A 19,954-nucleotide genomic window follows, 5' to 3' on the forward strand; every position below is an offset into this window, starting at 1 on the left:
TAATGCATAGTGATGACATATCTAAATTCATATAACCTACTCCCTCTACTTCTTTTTTTTTTGGGGGGGAGTAATGGTTTACAGTCAACAATAAAATACAGTAACAAAAAGCAAAATACAGTAGTTTGTACATGTATAACACTTCTCAGTTTTCCATAAAACAATTCAACCTTCTCTAGGTCCTCTGACAAGTTCCAGGACCTGAACCCTCTGTACCACCCTGGTCTTTTTACTTTGCTGCAATACATCAACCCTCTACTTTTTATATACTACCAAATATTTTCAACCAAATGACTTAAGAATGTTTCTCAAAAATACAAAGGGCGTTTGCCATCCCAGCATGAATTAACCTAAATAAAAAGTCTGAGTCATAATTTCTAAAATAAAATCACAGAAGATGGTACAGAGTTAAAATTATTAATACATATGTAAAACAAAGTTTATTTTTTCAAGAAGAAAACAGGGAAAAAAAAAAGTCCAAATTGATTTTGTGTGACTGCCCAACAGAACTTTCCACCATAATTACTGCTTTCCACCTCTGGAGGGAGGAGTTTAAACCTAGGACAACGTCATGTAGTAAGGGAAAAATAATATAAATACTGCAGAGCACCTCTGGGAAGGGAACCTCCTGCATTTATTGCTCACCTGGGCACAGGAACTTTCAGAAAGCTCCCCAGGAACTCCCAGGACTGAGGTAAGATTATGACTGGTAGACATACTGCAGGCTACCATGTTAGTTTATTTGGAAATGAGCTTCTATTACATTAGAATTACATTAACTATCTGTCTTTTTATGATTTAGAAAGATATACACAGAAAGTTTGGTTTGTATCAGTCTACATATAGAAAAATAAAACAACAACAAAACCAGCCTTAATACAGTCTTATTTGTAAACCAAATTGATTTCAGTCCTATAATGAATTGCAGTTTATTCTGAAACTATTGGGTTGAATTTCAATCTATGTCAAAAATACCAAGTTATTTAACAGATATTCAATTACAGTTTCACTACTAATTTTTTGGGAAAAACTAATCACTTCACTTGTACCTGACTACTTGAATATGATCCCCAAAGGCAACCAAGGCATGTATGTAAATATATATGTGTGTGTGTAAATATGTATAAATTATCAATTTGTAAATTGCTCTAAGTATATGGAATAAGATTTTTAAGAAGCAGATAACTATATAAAGAATCCATCTGTGCAACACTAGAAAAATAAAACAGGTCAACAACAAAGTTGTATGGAATGATTTTTTTTGTTTTTCAGAATTCATGTGAGAACATGCTGCCACAAATAACCATTTTGCTGCTAATGTCCTTACACTTGGTTCATGGAGGATTTCATGCTGAATTATTCCAAACACCAGCAGGAATAAAAGGCCCACTACCCAACACCAATACACAATTCTTCATTCCCTATGGCATAAAGAGTAAAGGTAAACTAAGTCTGTATTTTGCCCTATTAATTAGTTGGCTATTACTTTTAATAATCTTAATGATTTCTTCAACAAAATGTTTTCAACTCTGGTGTTAAATTATTTTTGAAGTCCTGTATTAGCTCAGAATATGAGAAAATAATTTATTTTAAAAGTAGGGTTATTCAAGAATATTAATATCCTCTATACTATAAGGATAATAGGAACTTGATGTACAGAAAATTTTCCCTTCAAGTGATGTATTTGCACAATAAACTACTCACAATTAAGAAATATAAATACAGTCAAAATCAGTCAAGGGTAAAGTACTTTAACTAAAAATAATTGCCAATTATACAAAGTGTAATATAAATACCTTTTAAAACTGATTCAGCTAATCTACAAATTTATCCAAAACTGAACCTTGACTAAAGGCAAACAAAGTTGCAATTATCTATCTTTAAATTTTTTATAAAATTTAGTGGTTAAGTACCTAGACTAAGTGATGCAGAGTGACTTACCCTCTTTGTCTAAATTCTCACAGTAGTTAAACAAGGAACAGCTCTCTCAAAACACTACTGTGAAATCTATACAAGTCAGTATCTGTAAAGTGCACATGTGGTGGTTTCTACTTTGCGGCTATTCCTATTACTTCTTTTTCTATTATTCCTCCATCTTAGAAGAACTAGTGTAGGGAGTCGGGCGGTAGCGCAGCGGGTTAAGCTCAGGTGGTGCAAAGTGCAACTACCTGAGTAAGGATCCCAGTTCAAGCCTCCGGCTCCCTACCTGCAGGGGGGTCTTTTCACAGGCAGTGAAGCAGGTCTGCAGGTGTCTAGCTTCCCCCCTCCCCCCCCCCCCCCCCCCCCGTCTTCCCCTCCTCTCTCCATTTCTCTCTGTCCTAACAACATCAATAACAACAATATAACTACAACAATAAAAAAAGGGCAACAAAAAGGAATAAATATTTCAAATATGTATATTTTTTAAAAGAATAAGAACTAGTGTAGCCTTGATGAGTCTTAACCTTTTTTCTTGGACATCTACCTCCTCTGTTCAATCCCTCACCTGCCGCAGAGTGCAGAGAGAACATGTACAGAAAGTCCTAGCATCCTCAAGAAAGGGACTGGCAGGTTTCTGTTTTCCTATGCTACTTCATAGCAACTGACCCAAACTACTTGCAAATTGATTTTAGGATAAAAATTCCCTGTGTATTGTATTTCTTCATTACATATTTTATCCTATAAATAAAGCAAAAGATACTTCCACAAACTTTAAAAATGATACTTTTGGTGACAACCATTCTGAGCAAATAAAAATGAAAGAGTTGTCTTTTTAAATTGTTTGTGAAACGTCATTAAATGTTTAAAAATAAATGCACAGGTACACAACATATCCTTTTAAATATGTCAAGATAAAGTGAAAAGTAAGGGAAGAAAATACATAAAGAATTTTGCTGTCGGATTTGAATAGACAAATGCAGTTTTGAAAGTTACAACAACAAACCATAAAGTCAAGAGTTTCTTAACTTGTACTAATAGCATAAGAAATAGTGAATTGGGAGTCGGGCGGTAGCGCAGTGGGTTAAGCGCACGTGGCGCAAAGCACAAAGACGGAGTCAGATCCCGGTTCAAGCCAATGGCTCCCCACCTGCAGGGGCGTCGCTTCACAAGCGGTGAATTAGTGGTCCGGGAGGTGGAGCAGTGGCTAAGGAACTAGACTCTCAAGCATGAGGTCCTGAGTTCAATCCCTGGCAGCACATGTACCAGAGTGATGTCTGGCTCTTTCTCTCTCTCCTCCTATCTTTTTCATTAATAAATAAATAAAGCCTTAAAAAAAAGAAATAGTGAATTAATAAAATATACACTTTTCAGAAAGCTAAAATATTTCTATTTTTCTACCTTAACATACTACAAAATAAATAGAGGAAAAATAAAGGAAACCATCTTGATAGAAAAATAGGAAGTTTAGAAGTTGTATTTTAATTATTAAACCTATCTTAATCTCTACCTGGTACCATATAATAAAAACTCAAAATGCATTGCGATCTACTGATAGGTAAAGGAAGAAAAAAGTCCACAATTTACACAAGTAAACACTGAGTTGCTAACAAAAATACCAAGAGTAACCCTAGGCATCTGTTTAACAGGCTAAAAGAGAGATCAGTCAAATCATATCACATTATGTTGTAAAGGAGTCCACAGCTGATAGGCATGTAGGTGGCATATTCTGCCACCACCAGTCACTATTTCAGTTTGTAGGCATTTAAGATATTTCCCTACTACTAGTTTTTTTTGTTTGTTTGTTTTTTTAGGATAGTGTCAGTTTTCCAAGGATACAAGAGAAGTCACCATCTTTCTTGCACTGAGAGGTAGAGGTCCATGAAGGCTTCATTACAAGTGATATATAGATCGCTGTCATTGGACTACAAATCTCAAATAGTGCTCAATGAAGCCATTTAAAGCAAGATTTTACTAGGCCTCATTTTCCTCTCTATCTTAATGGTTAAAGAGACTTGCAAGCAAAGCAAAATAATTGGTTTTAGTATGGACATAATCTTTATAATAGTATTATAAAGCAAAACAAGTCTAACACTTTGAATTTTTTTTTAAAAATGTCATTTTATTCAAAATGTTACGAAATTCTTTATTAAGCTATATATATGTTGACTCATTTTAACATACAGTAATGTCATATATGTTTATATGTGGAAATTTTTTCCAAGGCCTTTTCCTGATATTTTCTGAAAATCCATTAGTAAATAAAGTTCCAGGCACTGCAAATTTGTAAAGTGAAATAAGACTGTTTATTTTAATGGTTCTGCTCCATATTTTCTTTTCTTTATTTTAAACATAAAGAGACGGAGAGCATAGCACTCAAGTTTTGTTCAATGCAGTGACAAGGGGGTGGGGAGGCAGCTATTCCATGTTTTATACTATATTCATCACCAAATATCAGAACCAACACAGTATTGTTGGCTAACTAATTCTTATGTGACTATTACTAGGAAAATTACTTTTGAAACAATAATATGTCAACAACTAATAACTAAAAGTAGAGCCATGAAGCTGTTTGTGAAAGGCGATTTTAATTCATTTAACTAACTTCAATTATTGCCTTTATTTTGATTTTTGAAGTATTCATTACTTAGAGTTTAAGCATAATAATCATTTTTTTGTACAAAAACAATTGAGTACATAACAAATCATAACATCTCATATTTATGATCTTGACCAAACTATCCAATCACTGACATCTACTCGATCTATGTTACTATGAACCATTTTTAACAGCTGGAGAATCTAAGTAGTAGCAGGTACAGGCATTCTAACCAGGCTTCCGAAAATTCATTAAGCTAAAGGGATGTTATTTTATGTATCTTTAAAAATATCATTTATTTTCCCTTTAGTTGCCCTTGTTGTTTTACTGTTGTAGTTATTATCGTTGTTGTTATTGATGTTGCTATTGTTGGAGAGGACAGAGAGAAATGGAAAGAGGGGAAGATAGAGAGGGGAGAGAAAGACCGCCTATGAAGCAACGCCCCTGCAGGTGGGGAGCCAGGGGCTTGAACCAGGATCCTTACCCCCATCCTTTAGCTTCGCTTAACCCATGTGCGCTTAACCCACGGCGCCACTGCCTGGCTCCCCAAGCTAAATGGATTTTAACAGAAACTGGGACATGTTGGCATTTTGAAAATAATTTGATTTAATTACTATCTTTGCTTAATTGCTGTATTAAACGATTTCTCTAAGAATGTTTTCTGTATATGTTTAACGTGACTAGTGCTAAAGATTCTTTGACATGCTTCCCTAATGGAATATTCCAGCAGTAACAATGCTCTGTTATCTTCCACTTTCAAAGGATTAAAACAGCCCTTTGGGAAACGGGCAGTAGCGCAGTGGGTTAAGCTCACGTGGTACAAGGGGCAAGGACTGGTTAGGATTCTGGTTCAAGTCCCCAGGTCCCTACCTGCAGGGGAGTCGCTTCACAGGCAGTGAAGCAGGTCTGCAGGCGTCTGTCTCTCTTCCTCTCTATCTCCCCCTTCTCTCTCAATTTTTCTCTGTTTCTATCCAATAACAAATAAAATTAAAGAAAAAAAAAAACAGCCCTAGGACACCTCTTAAGGCAAGGACCGGTTAAGGCTTAAGGCATCACATGTCCATCTGTTTTATTCCCTTTGTGGTTAAAAAAAGGATAGCCCTTTTCACATCAGAGGCACCAAATAAGTGGCCTGTGAGTTTAGACTTAACCATATCAGTAGAAGCATTTAGCTCAAATGAACCTTCGCTCTATGACACCAACAATATTTACCTGCATTAATGAGGGAAAACTTTAGCTAAAAACCTTAGCACTGCTTTATTTACCATGCTGATTAGGTCTAAATCTCTAATTCTTTGTTTAGATTTCTTTTTTAAAAAATTTTTTTCTATTATCTTTATTTATTGGATAGAGAGACAATCAGAAATCGAGAGGAAAGGGACAGAGAGGGAGAGAGACAGACACCTGCAGCTCTGCTTCACCACTTGTGAAGCTCTTCCCCAGCAGGTGGGGACCAGGAGCTTCAACCTGTATCCTTGTGCACTATGACATATGCACTCAACCAGGTGCGCCACCTCCAGGCCCCAGATTTTTCTTTCTTTTTTTTGTTTTTAATTATCTTTTAGTTATTGGCTAGAGATAGGCAGAAAACGAGAGAGAAGGGGGTGATAGAGAGGGAAAAAGACACTGAGGCACTTGCAGCAGTGCTTCACTGCTGGGAAATTGTGTCAATGCAGTCACATCTGCCATGTTGTCCCCTCAGGCTACTGCTAGTTCCCTGGAGAGTTGGGACATTCTCGGAGTGCCTGTTCAGCCATGTTGTGCCCTCAGGACATTGTCTATATCCTGGCGATATCTGGAGTGCTCCGGTTACTCCTCCCCCCCCTTCCATTCTCACGAGAGTTATCATCCTATCCTGGAGTGCTATGGTTACACTTCACCAATCACAAAGCTTTCCCCCTGCAGGTGGGAACCCGGGGTTCAAATTCCCAGGTCCTTGCGCATTGTAACATGTTCACTCAACCAAGTGCACCACCCACCCCACCAACTTGTTTACATTTCAATAATGGGAAATGTATGCGTTCACAGGCTATACGGAGATAGAAAAGCATCTATCAGCCAATACACATATAAATTCTGCTTAGCAGGCATGTGTAAATCAGAATGATTTGCATTTCTCATGTACAGTGATATACCTGATAGTGCTTGCTTTCCCCCATTTATCATTCTTCCCTTTCTGTCAGACATCTCTATATTCTTTTCAAGATAAAAGATTTTCCCAAAATAAACGTGGTAAATTTACACCGCACTGCATTCACATCTAGATGCATTTCTCAATCCCAATTTACTTCCGTGACTCATCAGACATAATGAAGGTTATTACGGCACTCACAGTCTTGTAAACTCTCTGTGTTGCAGTGGTTTTTAAAAACAATATAAAAATGTACGGTGGGAGAGATAGCATAATGTTTATGCAAAGAGACTCTCATGCCTGAGGCTTCAAGGTTTCAGGTTCAATCAATCCCCCACACCACCATAAGCCAGAGCTGAGCAGTGCTCTGGTAAAGGAAAAAAAAAAAGTATTGTAGGGAATCCACTTAATTTTCTTTTTCCTTTTTTTTTACCACACCCACTACCTAAGTTCTGTTTGCTTGCCCTCTTACCTCCCAAAGATAACCACCACAGTTCTCACAAAGTCTTAGAAACAGTTTGCTTGCTTCTGTGTTTTTTTTGGTCATTGTTGCTATGTTTTTTCAAGTTTATGTATATCAGTCCTGTAGATTCCACATATAACAGAAAATACCCAGTAGCTGTTTTTCTCTCTTTTTTTCCCTTTTCTTAATTGGGGGAACCCATTTTAATCCCAGCCTGCCAATATGAACTGAGTGACATGTTCCTGACCTATCCCAATTAACTTTTACCACCTGCAGGGGGGTCGCTTCACAGGCGGTGAAGCAGGTCTGCAGGTGTCTCTCTTTCTCCCTCTGTCTTCCCCTCCTCTCCATTTCTCTCTGTCCTATCCAACAATGACGACATCAATAACAACAACGATAACTACAACAATGAAAAAAAAGTTACTGACTACCTGAACGTGACTAACCATGCCTCTCTTACTGTGAACTGGGCATGTCTTTCAGGTATAGCAATAAGAAGAGAGCAAGGTGTTCCTGGTCTGCCAGGTCCTGCTGGGCCTCGAGGCTACCCAGGGCCATCTGGACCACCAGGAAAACCAGGCTATGGAAGTCCTGGACCCCAAGGAGAGCCAGGGATGCCAGGACCAAGGGGCCCACCAGCCATTGGGGAGCCAGGTTCACCAGGACTCCCAGGAAAAGCAGGGGAGAGAGGACCACATGGCCCGAAAGGAGACACTGGACCAGCTGGCTTACCAGGACCACGGGGCCCACCCGGACCACCTGGAATACCGGGTCCAGCTGGAATTTCTGTTTCGGGAAAACCTGGACAACAGGGACCTACTGGAGCTCCAGGCCCCAGGGGATTTCCTGGAGAAAAGGGTGTCCCAGGAGTTCCTGGAAGGAATGGACAGAAAGGGGAAACAGGGTATGGAGAACCTGGCCATCCTGGTGAAAGGGGTCTTCCAGGCTCTCGGGGTCCCATGGGACCTCCTGGTCCTCCTGGGCTGGGAAAAAGAGGTGAAAATGGGGTTCCAGGACAGCCAGGTATAAAAGGTGATCAAGGTATTCCAGGAGACAGGGGACCAATGGGCCCACCAGGTCCCCAAGGTCCTCGCGGGGAACGAGGGCCGGAAGGCATTGGAAAGCCAGGAGTCAGTGGGGCACCAGGCCAGCCAGGAGTCGCAGGAACTAAAGGTTACCCAGGAGCTCCAGGAACCGCTGGACCTCCGGGGCCTCCCGGTTTTGGAAAGCCAGGCTTGCCTGGGATGAAGGGGCAAAGAGGGCCTGCCGGCCTCCCAGGGGGTCCAGGTGCCAAAGGGGAACAAGGTCCAGCGGGTCATCCTGGGGAGCCAGGTCTGACTGGGCCTGCTGGAGACATGGGTCCCCAAGGGCCAAAAGGCATCCCAGGCCACCACGGGATGCCAGGCCCTAAAGGTGAAACAGGGCCCACAGGGCCTGCAGGACACCCTGGGGGCAAGGGAGAAAAGGGGTCTCCTGGGTTAGATGGGAAGCCTGGCTACCCAGGAGAACCAGGTCTCGCTGGTCCTAAGGGCAACCCGGGGTTGCCGGGCCCAAAAGGTGAGCCTGGAGTTAAGGGTCCGCCTGGTGTACCAGGCCCTGTGGGCCTGGCCGGAGCTAAAGGAATGGCTGGGCAGGACGGGGAGGCTGGATCAAGAGGTGCCCCTGGAATACCAGGCACCAGAGGCCCCACTGGGCCACAAGGTATTCCAGGACTCCCTGGCTCTAAAGGCGATCCGGGACTTCCAGGCCCTCCTGGCCCAGTTGGTATAGCAACTAAGGGCCTCAATGGACCCACTGGGCCACCAGGGCCTCCAGGCCCAAGAGGCCATGATGGAGAACCAGGCCCCCCAGGCCCCCCGGGTCCTCCAGGTCCCCCAGGCCAAACAGACCTATTGGGCTCTGTAAAAGCAGGTCAAAGGCCCGGTCTTTCTGGGATGCCTATTGTTGCTGCCCACCAGGGTCTAACAGGAAAGCCTGCGTCTGCTTTTACTGTTATTCTCTCTGAAGCTTACCCAGTTAGAGGAACTCCCATTCCGTTTGATAAAATTTTATATAATAGGCAACAGCACTATGACCCAAGAACTGGAATTTTTACCTGTAGGATACCAGGGATATACTATTTCTCTTACCATGTGCATGTGAAAGGGGCCCAAGTGTGGATAGGCCTGTATAAGAACGGCCTCCCAGTGATGTACTCCTACGTCGAATACACCAAAGGCTACCTGGACCAGACTTCAGGAAGTGCTATAATCGAGCTCACGGAAGAAGACCAGGTATGGCTGCAGATGTCCAGCACTGCACACAACAGCCTATTCTCATCCAAGTATTCCGACTCCTCTTTTTCAGGATTCCTAGTGGCCCCAATGTGAGCTAGCCTATTCGCAACGAGCTAGTACAGAGCTGCTTGAAAAGGCAGGGCATACTCTGACTCCACCCCACAAAATGCACATAGAGGTAGGCTGAAGAAAAATGACAAGTGGACATTTTCCAAAATTCTAGATTTGAGCTTCCAGGCCAACAAATTCCACCCCTTCCCTCGAAAAAGTAGGCAGCAACGGTAAACCAGATGTGATGTGAAGACCCTCCTCAAAGTTCTAGTCAGCAGTCTCCTAAGATCCTTTCAGTCTTTCCATGAAACCATCGACAGGAAAGTTTCACTACACAAGTTCTGCTAAGCTAAAAGGAAAGGAAAGCCCAATAAAACCCAATGGCATCTGTTAAATTTGATTTCAAAAACCCAGCATTATCTTTTTTGGCCTCCAGGGTTATTGCTGGGGCTAGGTGCCTGCACCATGAATCCCGGAGGCTATTTTTTCCCTTTAGTTCCCTTGTTGCTTTTTTATTGTTGTTGTGGTTATTATTGTTGTTGGTACTGATGTCACTGTTGGATAGGACAGAGAGAAATGGAGAGAGGAGGGGAAGACAGAGAGGGGAATAGAAAGAGAGAGACCTGCAGACCTGTTTCACCGCCTGTGAAGCGACAGCATTATCTTTTTAAGGTAAGCCTGTTCTTGACAACTAAAAGGAGATATTTTAGTAAACATTCTAAATGTAACAAATATCAGTTTTGTAAAACTTAAATACTTGAATATCACAATTTAAAAGACACTGTATACCCGAAAATATTTTTAATAGTGCATTAAAGGAAAGCTTGCATGGTCCCCTTCACCAAAATCTACTCAAGTATATTGGTGCATAAAGACTTTTTACAATTCTTGTTAAAAGGACAAAGTATTTTATAAAACTTAATCTGAAATGCAAGGTGCTTCAGTCATGAATCTTTTGAAACTTTTCTGTGATTGAAGAAAAGCTTTCTTCACAACTTGGAAAGGTGTTTGACCTACTTTATTTATTTCACATGTGATTAATTTGATTTCCTTCACTCCTTATGAACTCATGATTCTGTGGGTTTATAGAACTTTATAGAGTATGTAACCTTGTGTCTTCCATTCCAGTCAAATTTAAACCCCTGTCAAAAGTGTCAAAACTGACTAGAAACTAAAAGCTTTTTTATGCTTTGTACTGTATTTTTCTATTGCTGTTTAGCACTTTTAAGCTGTGCCTCACTTACTAAACCACAAAGATTTTTGCCTACTCCTTACTTACAAAACAATAAAAATTATATTGATATATGTTCATGCTATTGATATATGTTCATCCCTTTAACAGCAGGCACTGCCATTCCCAACCATTCTTTTAAGGCTTTTCACTTCACAAGCTTAATGAAAGTCAAAGACCAAAGTGGTGAGTGGCTTTTACAGTTTTCAAGGGTGTTTCCTTTTATTGGTGAAAAGCATTAACCCATGCCCAAGTACTCAATGCAGGCCAATGAAAAGTACTCAATGAAAAGGCAGGTTAGGAACTACCACATAAAGGGCTGGGCGGTGGCATACCTGTACTTAGTACATAGTGCAAGGACACGGGTAAGGATCCAGGTTTGAGCCCCAGGCCCCACTCCTGCAGGGGAGATGCTTCACAAGTGGTGAAGCAGGTCTGTAGGTATATATCTTTCTCTCTCTCTCCTCTCTCAATTTCTCTCTGTCCTATTCAACAAAATGGGGGAAAAAAAAAAGGCTGCAGGAGCAGTGGATTTGTAGTGTGCCAGTGACAACCCTGGAGGCAAAAAAAAGCCTCCCCACCATATAACATCAATAAACTAGGGGGAAGGGCTGGTGACAAATAGTTGGGCATAGAGAAGTGAGACAGTCACCTCAAAGCTATGACTCTCTTGTGGCAGGGGAAGAAACAGGCAGCAGAGAAAAACGTAGCCTGAATAAATATTCTGCAGTTACTGTTTATTGCCTTAATATTTTAAAAACCACAATATTTAGTACTATTTTGATAGCTTAGACTTTATTAAATGGAAGACATGCAATTTTGATGTCAATCAAAAAACATTTTTATAAACTGAAAAACACTGCATTTGAACATCAGCCTACTTGCTCAATTCACAGGGGTAAACATATTAAAATGACATTTATTATTTCTTTTATTATTTTTCAGACATAATCTCTTCATAACTCAAGAAAACCTATGGATAAAGTTGTAAAACCACAGACTCCAATTAGGGATAATTCACTCCTCATTCTCAGTCACTCAGTCTTGTATTTAAGCAATAAGAATTGGAATTTTCATCATAACTACCCACCTCTAACAACTACACGAATAAGTGAAACCAACCATAATTTTCTTTTTTTTTTTATATATATCTTTTTTTTTAAATTTACTTATTCCCTTTTGTTGCCCTTGTTGTTTTATTGTTGTAGTTATTATTGATGTCGTCGTTGTTGGATAGGACAGAGAGAAATGGAGAGAGGAGGGGAAGACAGAGAGGGGGAGAGAAAGACAGACACCTGCAGACCTGCTTCACCGCCTGTAAAGGGACCTGCCTGCAGGTGGGGAGCCGGGGGCTCGAACCGGGATCCTGACGCCGGTCCTTGGGCTTAACGCCACCTGCGCTTAACCCGCTGCGCTACAGCCCGACTCCCCCATAATTTTCAAGACAGGAAAGTTAGAACTTCTATTCTGGGGAACTCACCGAAACTCTGTTGACAAGCATTTGAAAGGCATGACAGCTCAGAATATTGGCAATTATGGTTAGCCATGAATAAAAGATCTACTTAAAATGTAAACTGTAGCGCCAAACACAAGGACCGGCATAAACATCACGGTTTGAGCTCCCAGCTCCCCACCTGCAGGGGAGTCGCTTCATAGGTGGTGAAGCAGGTCTGCAGGTGTCTGTCTTTCTCTCCCTGCCTCTGTCCATTTCTCTCTGTCCTATTCAACAATGACAGCATCAACAACAATAATAACTACAACAACAATAAAAAAAAAACCCAGCAAGGGCAACAAAAAGGAAATAAATAAATATTAAAAAAGTAAACGGTATCAGATTAAATCCTAAATAACAAACAGGGAAAAGGCTCCTTCTAAGTAATTCACTGAACACAGAGCATGTTATAAACATCTATTTGACATTTTCCCTTCCCAGTACTCACCCTTAAAAGCTGACATTTTATAATTGTGTTGTATGGCAGCAACGATATCCTTCCAGAAATCAAATGTTTTCTGACCACTCTTCTGCTAATAAGAAAATTCCAAATGTAACACATGCATTATGTTTTCTTTTTTAAGCACAGTAGACAATAATTGGCAATGACAGCTTTTAAGCTTTATTTTTATTATTTATTGCCACCAGGGTTATTGTTAGGGCTTGGTGCCTGCATGATAAATCTATTACTTTTGGTAAATATATATATATATACATATATATATATTTATATAAATTGAGAGGGGAAGGGGAGAAAGAGAAATAGAAAGACACCTACAGAACTGCTTCACGACTTGTGAGGCTCCCCCCCCTGCAGGTGAAGAGCAGGAGTGTAAACATACTCAACAATTTAGTGTGGCATTAAAGCAAAATAAAAAAAATAAGAATAATAAGGACTCATGGTTTAGAGAACACGATCAACTTCTCATTCTTTCAAATATGATTTCCAGTCATCCCTGAAACTACTGAGTAAATGAAGCAAGAAACCTCAATTTTAGGAGTAGGTAAGACAGTTCACTTGGGAAAATGCCTGCTTTGTTAGGCCCCTGACACAGATTCAAGCTCCAGGTTCGGGGGGGGGGGGGGCGTAGGGCAGAGGTTTGGTGTTGCAGTTTCTCCTTCTCCCTGTCTCTGAAAAAGTTAGCTGGCAGTGGTGATAACTTTCTATCTCCACTTTTATGTGGAGCTATAAACAAACAAACACCTCAACTCTAAATGGTATACACAATGAAATTCTCTGGTTAAATGACTGAATACTAACCCCAGTGTCTACAATCTGAATTTTACTCACCTTTGTTAAAGAGTCCACCACTCTGGCACACAGAAGAGCCCCTGGCAGGTCAAAGTAGTTATCATAAAAGTAGTATTTTCCTAAAGGAAGAACAAGATTTTCAATTGAGAGCAAATCAAAGCCTCCTGCAAGTGGTACACACAGCAACCTCTCTGAAGAAATACTAGATTTTGGGTTAATTATCTAAAGGCACCACTATTTCAGTTCAAAACAGTTTCACTATAAGCTACCCTAGTCACATGAAGAGGATTTAAACTATGACGGTACTTCTGCATGCAAGTGGGATCTCTCTTTCCCCTCTCTAACTCTACTTGATATTAAAAGGAGAAAAAAGAAAAAGTATATACCAAGAGGAAAAGAAACTGATGACTAAGTATGGCTTCGTAATTTACCAATTACTGTACCCTGCAAATAGCAAGAGTCACAAAGATTCAAAACTACTTAGCTCCAAGCACCCTTGTAATTTCCATGATATCAAGTTGTTTCTGCACAAGATACCAATCTTGGGAAAACAATGATCAAAAGACTTGCTCTCTAGAAATTAAGATAAAGAATATCATACTTATGTCAGATCAACACAATGAAAAAAGAATGTTAAGTAAAACATCACTGGGGCCAAGTGGTAGCATAAGATGTTAAAGGGTCAATCTGGATTCATCTGTGTGTGGGGGGGTGCTTCACAAATTGTGAAGCAGCTCTGCAGGTATCTTTCTCCTTCTCTATCTCCCCCTCTCCTCTCAAGGTCTCTCTGCCTTATCAAATTAAAAAAAAATTGTTGTGCCAGATCTTGTTGAGCGCGGGCTGTGGAGATGAGAGAGAGGAGGTCTGGAGCGAAGCGGGAACACAAATCTTTATTTGCGCTGGCACCTCAGAGTTGGGTGCTAGAGAAGCAGGTTGGGCGACGTGGAGGTAGCGAAAATGGCCGCCTCACGCAGTAACCTTTCCTGCGTCTGAACACCAAAGTGAAGAAGCCGGCAAGAGAGAGAGGTGCGGAAGAAGAAGGGCTTTTATAGGAGTAGCTTTCACGAGAATGGGAAGGGGGAGGAGTAACCATAGCACTCCAGGATAGGATAATAACTCTGGTGAGAATGGGAGGGGGGAGGAGTGACCAAAGCACTCCGGATATCACGGGGATATAGACAATGTCCTGAGGGCATAACATGGCGGAACAGGCGCTCAGAGAATGTCCCAACTCTCGCGGGAACTAGTAGTAGCCTGAGGGGACAACATGGCAGATGTGAATGCATCTGCACAATTTCCCAGCAAAAAATGAAGTGGGGGGAGGGAAAAATGGCCACTGGGAGTGGTGGTGGATCTGTCATACGTGTACCAAGCTCCAGTGATAATAAATAAAAAAACTGTGGTCCAGGAGGTGGTGCAGTAGATAAGGCATTGGACTCTCAAGCATGAGGTCCTGAGTTCAATCCCTGGCAGCACATGTGCCAGAATGATGTCTGGTTCTTTCTCTCTCTCTCCTCCTATCTTTCTCATTAACAATTAAAATCTTTAAAAAAAAAATTAAAAATAACATCATTAAAATGTCTATACTCAACAATGCATTAAATCTCCTTAAATATACTAGTAGAGAATACACTTTACAATTCACTATGTAACTCTAATGACAAAAACACTTTTTTTTTCCCCCTCTAAGGTTATTATTGCTGGGGCTCGGTGCCTGTACCACGAATCCACTGCTCCTGGAGGCCATTTTTTCCCTTTTGTTGCCCTTGTTGTTTATCGTTGTTGTTGTAGTTATTAATATTATTGTTGTTCTCATTGCCATCATTATTGTTGGATAGGACAGAGAGAAATCCAGAGAGGAGGGGAAGAAAGACAGATACCTGCAGATCTGCTTCACTGCTTGTGAAATGACCTCCCTTGCTGGTGGGGAGCCAGGGGCTCTAACCAGGATCCTTAAGCCGGGCCTTGCACTTTACACCATGTGCACTTAACCCGGTGTGTTACCTCCTGACCCCCGACAAAAACACTTAATATAGAAGAAAACTGACTGTAAAGAATCAAGCGAGGAGCTGGGAGATAGCTCAGTCCGCAGCACATGTTGTCATGCCTGGGGACTAACTGGGTTCTGAGCCTCTAGTCACTATGTGCAAGTACCATGCAAAGGAAAATCTTCATAAACAGTGGAATGGTTCTGCGAGGCCTGTTTCTCTTTCTCTCACTCTGAGAGCGAGGAGAGGGAGAGAGTGAGAGAGCGGGAGAGTGAGACAGAGGAGCCAGGAGGTGGCACACCAGGTTAAGTGCTCACATTCCAGTGCATAAGGACCCTGGTTTAAGCCCCTGGTCCTCACCTACCGGGCAAAGATTCACAAGTGGTGAAGCAGAGCTGCAGGTCTCTCTCTCTCTCTCTCTCTCTATTTATCTCCCCTCCCCTCTCAATTTCTGTCTCTATCTAATAATAAATAAATATATTTATAAAAAGAGACAAGAGGGGAGTCGGGCTGTAGCGCAGCGGGTTAAGCGCAGGTGGCGCAAAGCACAAGGACCGGCATGAGGATCCTGGTTTGAACCCCGGCTCCCCACCTGCAGGGGAGTCGCTTCACAGGTGGTGAAGCAGGTCTGCAGGTGTCTATCTTTCTCTCCTCCTCTCTGTCTTCCCCTCCTCTCTCCATTTCTCTCTGTCCTATCCAACAATGACGACAACAACAATAATAACTACAACAATAAAACAACAAGGGCAACAAAAGGGAATAAATAAAAAAAAAGAGACAAGAGAGCAAGGGAAGGAGGGAGGGAGGGAGAGGGAGAGAGAGAGAAAAGGGAGTGAGAAAGCGAGAAAGTGAGCAACAACAGTCCACCAGGAACGTTATATTTGTGCAATTTCTCTCCCCGTCTTCCCCTCCTCTCTCCATTTCTCTCTGTCCTATTCAACAATGACGACATCAATAATAATAAAATTAAAAATAAAAATACAATAACAATAACAACTTCAACAAACAACAAGGGCAACAAAGGGGAATAAATAAATAAATAAAGTATTGGTTTCTCCAGTGTTCCAGCGTCTGTGTCACAAGTTGTCATCACCAGTACCCTAGTAATAGACATTTCTGTTGTGTTTGACCATTACAAACAAGTCTGCCACGACCTTATCATACAGGCAGTGTGGAATTTCATAAATATATCTGGAATATATTTCATATTATGTATAAAATATTTCTAGAAGTATAATTATGCTAAGGAGATGCCAACTTAAATGTTTGATAGATATTGCCAAATACAGTCTTTACTCATTAAGGTTTGTTTTTGTTTGTTTCTAGATTCCTTTACTTGTTTGGACTGACCTCTGAGAGATCAGCTCTCTGGGTGGGATGCATTGGATCGACCTTCTCGTGGTGCATCCCGTGAGTACCCATTCCTTGGGGAAACTGAGGATCCTTCCTAGCCGACTGAATCCACATGGATCCCAGTCACTTTCAAAGCCAGCAACAAGCAGCTCCTGACAGCTTTCAACCTGACGCTGTTGACTGGCTACGGAAGAAGGGCAAACGCTAGAAGAAGAAATTGGCGCTGGGTCCTTAGACATGCATGTGCTGTGTTCTAATAGGTTGAGTTATCTTACCCCACTTTGGTTGATTTGTTTTTGGTTTTTTGTTTGCTACCAAGCGACTCCCCTGCAGGTGGGGAGCCGGGTGCTCAAACCCGGGGCTCAAACCAGGATCCTTTCACTGGTCCCTGCGCTTTGCGCCACCTGTGCTTAACCCGCTGTGCTACCGCCCGACTCCCAAGAAACCAGTATTTTAAAAGGAATGAGGTTGGGACTGGAGAGAGAGTTTGCCAGGTGAGGACACATGCCTAATTATACATGTGGCCCAGGTCTGAGCCCAACACGAGGGGTTCCAGGTGCTGGAGGCAGTTCTAGCACTGTGTGCTGTGGTGCCTACCTATCACCCTCAACCGTGACTAGGAACAGTGAAATTACACAGGCATATGCCCCTATCTCTAGGTTTAAAAAAAAATGGTTGGGGTTAATAAATAAAAAAGAAGGAAGCCAGGGACCAGGCAGTTGCGCAGCAGGTTAAGCGCACAGGTGGGAATAAGGATCCGGGTTTGAGCCCTCAGCTCTGGGGCGCCGGGGAGGGGGAGTCGCATCACAAGCGGTGAAGCAGGTCTGCAGGTGTCTACCTTTTTCTTCCCCTCTGTCTTCCCCTCCTCTCGATTTCTCTCTGTCCTATCCAACAGTGACAGAAATAACAATAATAATAACAACGATAAACAACAAGGGCAACAAAAGGGAAAAAAATAGCCTCTAGGAGCAGTGGATTTGTAGTGCAGGCACCGAGCCCCAGTGGTAACCCTGGAGACAATAAATAAATAAGTAAATAAGTAAATAAATAAGAATGAAATTGTAGCTGGGGGATGAAGGACCTGGTCGACTTAGTGGGTAGAGGACATTCCTTGCTTAGGTGAGGAGTCAGGTTGGATCACTGACCCTGTGTACGTCTATGATGCTCTTCTCTTGCTCATGAAACAAGTAAATGAATCGTTTAAAATGGGTGAAATAATTCTGTGTGAGTATGTGACAGGATCTCTAAGAAACCAGTTAAAAAGAACATAGTACAGAAAAAAATTACATCTCTTTTGCAAACATAACCAAAACCAAACAAACAAAAAACCCTTAGGGAAAAAGGAGTTGTGCGTTTCTGGTCAGAAAAAATAGTTTTTCTTTTCCCTTTCTTCCTATGATATATAATCTTACTAATTAGAGACTTTAAAAAAATAATTCTCTACATTTAAAATTTATTTATTTAAGGCATTAGTATTTCTCTTTTTTTTGTTGTTGTTGGCAGAGAAACAATAGGTCTCTATTATGTTTCAGTCTGACCCTGAACCCCCTAGGGGAAAATAATTCTGTAACCAATCCAATTAGAAGCAGATTAACTCTAAAAACCATTCTCAGAGCTCTACCAAATACTGAATAAATCTAGTCAGGAGAAGCTAAATTATAGGCTATTGCTCCCTCTAGTGGTTGAAGCAGTGAGTACACAGATGGGTGCATATAGTTTCCTAGCTGGGAAATACTTCAAAAAACTCAGGGTATCAGAGTAAAACACTTAGCTAAGTGTTTAAGTTTCCTTTGAGAAGGGAAGCATTTATTTACAATTACCTATATTTGGAAATACAATAGTTCTTGATCATCATTTGTATAGAATGGTTATCTGCATGTTTAAATTCCATTAGCTAGTTTGACTTGCTATGTGTGAAAACATTTTATATCTAATTCCAATATGAGATCTGTTTTACCTATAAACCTATTTTAAACCCATCATATTTCCTGTCATTACAAAAAATGCTCTCAAGAGACAGCAAATCCAGTAGTAATATAGAATAAGTTCAACTATTTCGAAGTCACTGCATTTTCTTTTTAAAAACATTTTATTTATTTATTATTGGATAAAGACAGAGAGAAATTGAGAGGGGAGTGGGAGAAAGAGTGGGAGAGAGATAGAGAGATACCTGCAGATCTGCTTCACTACTTGTGAAGCTTTTCTCCTGCAGGTGGGGACCAGGGGTTCAAACCTAGGTCCTTGTGCATTATAATGTGTGCGCTTAACTGGGTATGCCACCAACTGGCCCTGAAGTCACTGCATTTTCTACGGCACAGTAGGTGCATTTCAAGACTGTAATGAGAAAAGCTGACAAAAAACAGGACTGGCTGTGATTACTTTTCTCCACCCTGGGTTATCACTGGGGCTGGGACTTGGTGCTCGCACTATGAATCTACTGCTCCTGGTGGCCATTTTGTTCCTTTTTTGTTGGTGGTTGTTACTGGACAGAACAGAAACTGAGGAAGATAGAAAGTAGATAGAAAGCTGAGGAAGAACTGAGGAAGATAGAAAGTGGATAGAAAGAAGAGGAAGAACTGAGGAAGATAGAAAGTGGATAGAAAGCTGAGGAAGAACTGAGGAAGATAGAAAGTGGATAGAAAGCTGAGGAAGAACTGAGGAAGATAGAAAGTGGATAGAAAGAAGAGGAAGAAAACTGACGAAGATAGAAAGTGGATAGAAAGAAGAGGAAGAACTGAGGAAGATAGAAAGTGGATAGAAAGAAGAGGAAGAACTGAGGAAGATAGAAAGTGGATAGAAAGCTGAGGAAGAACTGAGGAAGATAGAAAGTGGATAGAAAGCTGAGGAAGAACTGAGGAAGATAGAAAGTGGATAGAAAGAAGAGGAAGAACTGAGGAAGATAGAAAGTGGATAGAAAGCTGAGGAAGAACTGAGGAAGATAGAAAGTGGATAGAAAGCTGAGGAAGAACTGAGGAAGATAGAAAGTGGATAGAAAGCTGAGGAAGAACTGAGGAAGATAGAAAGTGGATAGAAAGAAGAGGAAGAACTGAGGAAGATAGAAAGTGGATAGAAAGCTGAGGAAGAACTGAGGAAGATAGAAAGTGGATAGAAAGCTGAGGAAGAACTGAGGAAGATAGAAAGTGGATAGAAAGCTGAGGAAGAACTGAGGAAGATAGAAAGTGGATAGAAAGCTGAGGAAGA

The 19,954-nt window shown here is 41.2% G+C and overlaps 2 protein-coding genes across 3 annotated transcripts in view; one reads left to right on the top strand and one right to left on the bottom strand.

Annotated features, from left to right (window-relative positions):
* The window catches only part of NT5DC1 (5'-nucleotidase domain containing 1), a 108,471-nt gene that overhangs the window by 76,047 nt on the left and 12,470 nt on the right, over window positions 1-19,954 (bottom strand). Inside the window, exons 5-6 of one of the 2 annotated variants that reach the window (XM_060190589.1) lie at window positions 13,452-13,531; window positions 12,609-12,693 (exon numbers count right to left, since the gene is read on the bottom strand). In XM_060190589.1, the coding sequence (XP_060046572.1) occupies window positions 12,609-12,693; window positions 13,452-13,531 (165 nt within the window). The remainder of the gene's footprint in view (window positions 1-12,608; window positions 12,694-13,451; window positions 13,532-19,954) is intronic. The other variant, XM_060190590.1, reaches the window with a different exon arrangement.
* On the top strand, window positions 1,166-9,682 carry COL10A1 (collagen type X alpha 1 chain). Its single transcript, XM_007521043.2, has 2 exons — window positions 1,166-1,441; window positions 7,594-9,682. Exons 1-2 carry the CDS (start codon window positions 1,252-1,254, stop codon window positions 9,477-9,479), a joined length of 2,076 nt encoding a protein of 691 aa, XP_007521105.2. The 5' UTR covers window positions 1,166-1,251; the 3' UTR covers window positions 9,480-9,682.

The sequence above is a fragment of the Erinaceus europaeus genome, chromosome 4 (genome assembly GCF_950295315.1).
Source record: "Erinaceus europaeus chromosome 4, mEriEur2.1, whole genome shotgun sequence".
Lineage (NCBI taxonomy): Eukaryota > Metazoa > Chordata > Mammalia > Eulipotyphla > Erinaceidae > Erinaceus > Erinaceus europaeus.